This window comes from Ostrinia furnacalis, unplaced genomic scaffold, assembly GCF_004193835.3.
Source record: "Ostrinia furnacalis isolate ACB-3 unplaced genomic scaffold, ASM419383v2 OfSCF0780, whole genome shotgun sequence".
Taxonomy (NCBI): Eukaryota; Metazoa; Arthropoda; class Insecta; order Lepidoptera; family Crambidae; genus Ostrinia; species Ostrinia furnacalis.
Window position 1 is genome coordinate 1587516 of NW_021131019.1, and position 8391 is coordinate 1595906.

General features: G+C 36.3%; 2 protein-coding genes across 3 annotated transcripts in view; both read right to left on the reverse strand.

The window, feature by feature from the left end:
* The window catches only part of LOC114350093 (uncharacterized), a 30762-nt gene extending 25104 nt beyond the window's left edge, over positions 1-5658 (reverse strand). The window contains exon 1 of the mRNA XM_028300741.1: positions 5524-5658. Within this exon, the coding sequence (XP_028156542.1) occupies positions 5524-5658 (135 nt within the window). The remainder of the gene's footprint in view (positions 1-5523) is intronic.
* Positions 5659-6528: 870 nt separating this feature from the next.
* Positions 6529-8391, reverse strand: part of LOC114350100 (uncharacterized) — an 8128-nt gene continuing 6265 nt past the window's right edge. For both annotated transcript variants that reach the window (XM_028300750.1, XM_028300749.1), the window contains 2 exons: positions 7370-7524; positions 6529-6786 (listed from right to left, as the gene is read on the reverse strand). In XM_028300750.1, coding sequence (XP_028156551.1) covers positions 6684-6786; positions 7370-7524 — 258 coding nt within the window. In that variant the 3' untranslated portion in view covers positions 6529-6683. The remainder of the gene's footprint in view (positions 6787-7369; positions 7525-8391) is intronic.

Consider the following 8391-nt stretch of genomic DNA (forward strand, 5'->3'; position numbering starts at 1 on the left):
GAAGTAGCTGAATTCAGAAGTAAATAAAATACTAAAGAAATAAACACTGCAGTTAATAAATCAGCTATAAACTTTAATCAACTTTAATACTGTGACTACTTAATTAACAAATAAAAGAAGACAATATTTTGATTATCTACCGAATATTATAATAAAATTATCTAATATCCTATTTTGTCAACTAGGTACGGCTTTAGGAAAAACGTAATTATGACAGCACTGGCCGCTTTTCCTGAGCGAATCTTTTATGCATAAAATAGAGTTCAGAGTTTATAAACTCATTCTATTCCTCTGTTTATTTTTTATTAATTCATTTGGGAGAACAATCTTTCTACCTCAGCATTTGAATGCGGAAGTGAATGACATGCTATAGCGAGTTACAAATACTTTGTAAAAATTTATCATAATCAATAGTTGCTAGAAAAAGTAGCTAAAAAATTTAGCTACAAGTAAAAAAAAATTGTAGCTGCCAGACATCAAAAAGTTGCTAAATCTAGCTATGCTATAAAGTAGCTAAGTTGGCAACACTGGGTAAAGGTGAATCCGCGAGGTGTCAGTGGGCGAGCCGCGGAACGCACCGTTACCGCGCGACACGCCTCGCGAGCCATCGCGTTCGCGGCTCGCGCGATAAACTGTCGCCTGCCGCGCTAATCGCTCGCGTGGCGTCACACGAGGTTTTTAGGTCTCGAAATCAAAACAAAAAGATGACAGTGAAAAGAAAATCACTTAACTCCAAAAGCTGCAGAGCAATTTAAAAATATTTTTATGCACCATATTTTGTGATACGAAAAATAAGTAAAACGATGTCGTATTGTACGATATCTTTGATGATGTAGTGTGACCAATGATCATACCTAAATTATAAATAAATAAATATCCTTGGACATTTTACACTGCGCTTCTAGTCCCAAACTAAGCAAAGCTTGTACTATGGTTACTAGACAACGGATATAAACATACTTAAATACTTTTTTTTTGTAAATACATACATATTATACATAGAAAACACCCAGTCCAATACAAACAAATATGTTCATGCACACAAATGTTTGTACTGTGCGGGAATCGAACCCACAACCTCCGGAATAGTAGCCCGCCTCGAACCACTACATCAAACGGCTGACAAAATTATGCCTACGATATATTTAATTTCATATCTAATCGGCTAATTTAGTTAATAATAACAAAACACCTCGTCTCATGCGAAACATATAAGATAGAAAATCAGAACGTGGACGAGGTTTACACGACTTGCATTTACAATTAATAAATAATACAGAATTAATTAATTAATAACCCAACGCGAGGTTAGCGGTGCCCAAAAGGCTGGCAGCGTTTCCGCGTTGGATCGCTAGGCTTAAACGCTGGCCAAGGTAGAACTAGGGATACTTTTTTAATTTAACTTTTATTTTCCTTTTTTGTAAATATTGTATTTTTTTTTGTGTATAGTATAGTTTTTAAGTTTGTAAATTACCTGTACAAATTTAGTTTGTTATTGTTTAATAAAAAACCCAACGCGAACGCTACTTTGTGAGAAGAGACAACATTTAAAGCTAAGGTACTTGATACAAATAAGGCCTACCTAACTTTAAATGCTTATATTTCAATAAATATTAGTCGCCAGTCAACAAAAACAAGGTTAATTAACTTCTTCCATCCTTTAATTTTAGCAATATTACAAAAAATAACACAATTATTAACTAAATCTATTCAAAATAAGCAAATTACGAAACCACTGATTTTGGCTTTATTAAATCACCTACACGGAATAAGGCCTATATGATTCAAATGCCTGTAGACCTTAAAATTGAGGTTGTATTAAACAAAATGCGGTCTTATAACATTTAACACGTCGATTTGTTTGCGTTATCAAAATTTTATATACCAAGTAAACAGAAATATACTGTATATCTCTAGATAAACTTAAATTCCACTTATTAAGAATAATACATAAATTATAGATAAAATTAAATTCATAGTAACAAAGTAATGATTCCTTACTTAAATTATCAAAAAAAATATCAAAAACAAACAATATTATTTTTTTGTACAGGGCTTATTAAAACACCGTGTTCGAATAAGGCCTACACATAAAACCTTTTAAATAAATCAGTTTAGGAACATCATTTAGTCTTGATTTTTTGTAAACAAAATGAGATCTCAATTTTTGTTAGAACCAGGGCATAAAAAGGCTTCTGAATCATCTTTACGAACTCCTACACAATCTTTATGATACCACCAAAAGCAGTCCTTTATGGTAGCATATCTGCTACATTGTCTTCGAGACAGGCATGATAATATCAGCTTTAATCCTTTAGAATTATACATACGGCTTTTTTTTCTTATTTTTTATTGGTTTTGTATTTTGTTTCTTTTTTTTACAGGTTTAGTAATTTTTTTTTACTCTGTTTTCTTTTTATTTTCTGTGCTGTTAGTAACATTCTTATTAAATAAATATTTAGTTACTCTTTGACTCATTTAGTTTAATGAATTTGTCCGTAATCAGGTGTTGACATAAGTATCCAATATGGCCTACCATGCTGAAATAAGGCCTAGGCCTTATTAGATATTTCGCTCTTGTTGTCTTTAAAAATTTACAAATAATGCATCTATAGCCAGTAGTACAAATTAAGGTAATTATTAGCTAGTAAGAAATATTTAGAAACGATTACTAAGAAAAGCTTAATCTAAAACAGCGTTATTTTACCGAAAATTTAAGATGAAATCGCCAGATTTTTATAAGAGAGCACGAAATCACCCACCACCTTAGAAGAACGCGTGCCAATTGGTGCTGGGATCGTGGATCAGGACGCTCTTGCACTCTACCGGGTTGTAGGGCATATGAGTACGTGTCCTTGAAGTATTATCCCGGTTGGATTTATTTATCTGTGTTTTCTGATGTATAGGCCTTATTAGAACGTAGGCCTTATTTGTATCAAGTACCTTAGTGTAAAATGGATCGCGGCGACTAATGTAGCGCGACTACGACGCGCTACGAACTTCGTAGATCGAATCGAACTACAAGTAGGTAGATTGATTTATTTTTTGTTTTGTAGACCCTACTCTGCAAAATTTTAAGACATTTTCTTTTTCATACCTATCACCTAGCATGTTATGTGAGAGAGAGAGGCGTTTTTAGGAAAAGCCCACTGAACTCTCACTATGCTGATTCTAGGCCGAGATTCAAAATGGTTTAGGCATTTTGTAGCATCCAAAATAACACCTAAAGATATTGATATGTGTGATGCTATACAGATTTTTACGTCCCTTCATAGTATTGCGTAATCTTTTTTATTTATAATAATGTGAACAGCCGTAACCTTCAATTTATGATCTTGATGGTGACTATTCACACCGTCGATAGGATTGTAATGCCGAACCTCAAAACGTAAGTATAGCCAGAAACCTTTAGATAAAAATACAATGAAGCTATTAGCGTGCAATTTTAAGGAGTTATTAAACAAAGAAGATGAAAACAATGCCGCTATAAATTGATGGGTTGCGGAAAACGAAGGAATCCGTGAAAAATATAAATGTGCGCCGCACGCGACTACACAGCCAATGAAATATCTTATCGACAGCGTTTATGCCTTTGAGGTCCATAATATGTCCTAATATCTCGCAGGTTTAAACATAGATTTTCGGAATATAGTGCAGCCCCCCTAGACAAAACGCACTTTTCGATCGAATCGAAAATCGAATCCGTCAAAACTCCATACAAAAAAGGGGCTTTTCGACGACTTTTCGACTGTTTTGCGATTATAATTTGCACTTTGTCTAGACCCACAGTTTGTCACCTGTCATCCGCTTTGCAATGGAGGGAAGTCGAACCTTAACTTCGAACTCCTCCTACGTTCTTCGGAATAATTTCGTTACGGGTCCAATGACAATTTAACTTTCCCCTGGGACAATATTGAACTTCACTGGTTGGGTTTTATATTGGCGGTCAAACTGTAGATCCTGGCTACACTGGAGTTGCAGCGATGGGAACGAGAGGTGGCAATAGTCCTGTATAGTGCACAAGCTTTTGGCCACAACTTCGTCTGCGTAGACTAAAAATAGCCTTAATAATGAATCTACATACTCGTAAATGTACTATTCTTATGTATAAGTTAGTTAACCTGTATTCCCGTGGTCCCCATTGAAGTAATATTACATACTAGCGTAGTATATAAGTAATAACTCAATGGTTGTCCCCATAATGGGAACAAAAGGAATTGAATACAGAGTCTACATCAATAATAATTATTCATCCTCACCATAATCCTCACAATCTTTTACGTACCTATCTAGTTTTACGTCCCTGGCTGGTACCTTTTCTTGGTTCTTTTACTGTCTTGTAAAATAATGTTGTGATCACTGATCCTAATGTCTTTTTCAGTTTTACTTTTATTGATTTTTACTTTGTCGTTATACATAATTGCCAATGACTATCGGTGCCAACTTTCTTTGCTTTATTTCATCTTTAAAGAATAAGAATACTTTATTCAGATATAAAGAATACAGTACATATCATTATCCTTTAGAAGCTATGCTGAAGAGGCGCCCGCCCAGCATATTCGCGACATAACACAAATGTCATGTCGAGAAGCTGGTTTTCAGCGAGCTTTACAGCCCCTTACGAAAAAAAACATTTGTTTGTAATGTAGACCTACCCGAAACCAATCGCAATTTCAGGATCTCTCAGACCAGAGCGCGGTAGACCACCTATCAAGGTCGAGATGGCTGTATGGTTTTTTCGAGCTAGCGGATGGCCGATTGATGGTATTCGGAGGCGAATCAGCGATGGTCTTTAGTCCACTCAAGCGTAGCGGGGTCACAGAACTAGTACAAATATAATTTTGTTGCGCGCCAAATCACGGACTATTTAATTAATTGTTCAACTGTACAATATTCCTGTTTCGAGAAAATCGGCCTTGAGCAATTTTTGGGTTTTAAATAATTTGATATATTACTATGAGTTAAAAGATCACATGATTGCTTATTTCGTTTTATTTACCTAAATCTGAAGCTAAGGTGGATGCTCCTTGGAAAATCACCCCGTCTAACCCACTATCAATCTGATCCTTAATGTATGACACTAGTATTATATTATCTGTGGTATGACTAATAATTATATTATAAACGAACTTATCAAAAGCTATCATTCATGAAAAGCTCTTAAGCACGACGCTAAATCATAATGTAGATCCACTTGCTAAAATCTTTTTATTTAGAATAAGTTCAACCCTGAATTAAATGAAAGTTAATACAGGAGCTGATTGTTAAAATTTAAGTTGATATATATTTATAACTACATACTTAGTCTGAATTCTGGATTAAAGATGAAAATTAAAAGATTTCGAAAGCTGTTCTAATTGCTTTGCTCCTCAAAGAAAACTCACTGAAGAAAAAGACGATAAAAGCTCGTCACATAAAACTAATCCTTCGAAAATGAATTCTAAGAAAATATCTGTGAAAATATTGTTTACTCACCTAACTTTATTCACCATTTTGCGTGTTTAGCACTATTCACTGTCATACACCTTGCACTGAACCGTCAAACTTTGAATTTGGAACGCGGCGCGAGAGCGGTGGCGCGGCGTCGTGCGCGTGCGCTGCGCGGTCGTTGCGGAGTGGTCGCAGCAGCGGTCTCAGCCTCCTCTTGGCGATAGTCATTTCGCTGTCGTGGTTTGTACAGTCGGTGCCAAAACTTGGCTCTTCTTTGTTTTAACTATTAACATACTACAGCCATAAAACACATTGGTTCTTCTTTATTTAGATGTTTTCACTATCAAACTACAGCCATAAAACACAGCCGACATGTAACCATAGTTCCAAATGTTCTTCCTTATTTACTTATAATACCTTTTCAGGACAACTTATACACATCCTAAACCAGGAACGGGGATCCCTATCTGGTGATGTCATTATTAAGGGCTTCAAAAAGGGACTTAGGTCTTTTACATTTAAATACAACATTAATATTCTTCAATTGCTATGCTCAAGGCTATCAGCATAGTCAGTCCGAAAAAAAAATCTTCAATTGCTCCCCCAATCATCATCATCATCTCAGCCATAGGAACTGATGAATATAAACCTCCCCCAAAATGTCGTTATAAATTAAATTACTTGTTATTTGCATTTCATTGGGTTCCATTTCACATCCTTGTGTCATATTTTCAACTCTATCCAGGAAAAGTATTTAAACAACATTAACCAAAATGTCAATTTGTATAAAAATAATAAGTACACTAATCGTATTACGATTTTTCCGATATGAAAACAGTTTTTCTTCGAAACTTTTTTCGTGAACAGATTTTTAACGCAAACTATACCGAGCGCGCACAAAAGCGCGAGGGGCTTTAATCGCTTCTAAATCATTTGGGGAAACAATTGTCCAGGTGCGAACTGCCCGTTCCGCCAAATCAGCTCCGGACCGGACTAATGACTTACTTCGGAAGCAATTAGATGACTAATGAAAAACCTTTATGTAAAAGAAAAAACATTTCTATTTATAGACTTTTATTGTTTCCATCCTTTGGGTACCTAATCACCAATTCCTTCTTGACAGATTCAGTGACTCTTACAACCATAATACTTTTTGCGCGATAATTGCCTTAACTTTAATTAATTACATTAACACATTTTTAAAGGCGTCTCGCATTTTTTACATTTAGATTCACCACAATATTTTACAATCTTCAAAATAGATAAATGCCGATTAATTTTTCCATCCGAATTAGAAGGTTAAACCCTATTATCAATGACGTAATGGTCACCACACCTATCGTTATCTTCATGGGACTGTAAAAGAAAGAAAATTTTCAGTAACTATTGTGTATTTGTCTTCTTATTATGTTTTAAACTTTTAAGTAAAAGGACAACATGAAGCAATTAGTTACCTAATGGATCTTATAAAATGTATTTAGGTTCAAAGCTTGTTGTTATATTAAAACTTTGAAAGTATTGAATATTATTTTATTGGATTGAAAGTCAATGACGAAACATGCAGCATACAAAAGTATACTGACTTTGTTAGTCAATAAATTACCGCCGTCTTCAGCTGTCAAATATACTTTGAGTACAACTGTTTATCGTAGCTGTACGTAAGTTACAATAATACTCTGAAAATTACCATGAATGCGTATTCTAGACCTAGGGAATATTATTTTAAAGGAATAGATATTAGCCTTGGCGCAGACCATCGGCTTTCAGTCGGCCGATAGTTGGGCCCGAATCTATTTTGTACGAAGAATCGATCGATACCAAATCGGTGTAATGTGCGCCCTTTCATACATGTCCATATTGTCCATACTGAATAACAGCCCGACCCGACTATCGGCCAACTAAAAGTCGGTGGTCTGCGCCTAGGATCAGTGAAACTTACCCATCAGCGTTGTGGAAATACAGCGCACTCCTCAACGTGTAGTAGATGAGCTGCATGTAGCAGTATATGACGTAGTAGAGGGCCAGCGCCGTGGCCGTCACCGTCAGCTGGACCAGGTGCACCAGGTCTGCTACAATCTGCCACGACTTGTTTCCCTGGGGATACCATCAGGTCATCAGGACAGTCGGTCTCTACTGTAAGGACACGACCCTGATTTAGCTAAGGAGAAAATGGAGGATTTGGCCTTTTTTTTATCCAGGAAAATGGCCTATCCATACCTACCGCCGGGGGACGGCAGGTTATGTGGGGCTCGAACTCACTAAAAACCTGGGGTGTTCCCTCTGCCGCATAGTGGTCGGCGCCTTGGGTACTAGAAACGACCAAGGCGCCTTCCGCGGACGTCCCGCCCTACACGGCGGGACCCAACACGCCCCCACTTAATGGGCCTACACTCTCCACGCTTACCAGGCGACTGGGGGATGCCTAATTGTTTTCTAACCTGATTGCTTGGGAATGCCTGATGTTTAAAAAAATAATGAATCCCCAAGCAGAGTCGAAGAGAACCAAATCCCATTCTCTTTCTCCTGCAGTGGAGACTAAAGGACCTGATGATGATGATAATGTTGATGAAATTGTTTCAACGACGCGATCTCAGTAATCATTCAACTCGGTTCTAATTTTATGATATTTTTACACCATACCTACTTTTCTATGGTAGATACAGAAAATTCAATGACTTATGGAAAACCTTTCCTGAAATGAAAATTCTGAAATAATTGTAGTTAATTTTCAGAATGCATAATAATATTTATACGAAATATTTCTAACTAATTTGCAGAATGCAAGTTCTTAAAACTAAAGACATCAGACATAGTAAGGGGCCGTCCATAAATTACGTCATCGATTTTTTCAGATTTTAGACCCCCCCCCCTACAATCATCCTAGCGTCATTTCTTAATTACCCCCCCCCCCCCTTCTCCCAAAATTGACGTCATTACCAGTTTGACAAAATTAAAACACTT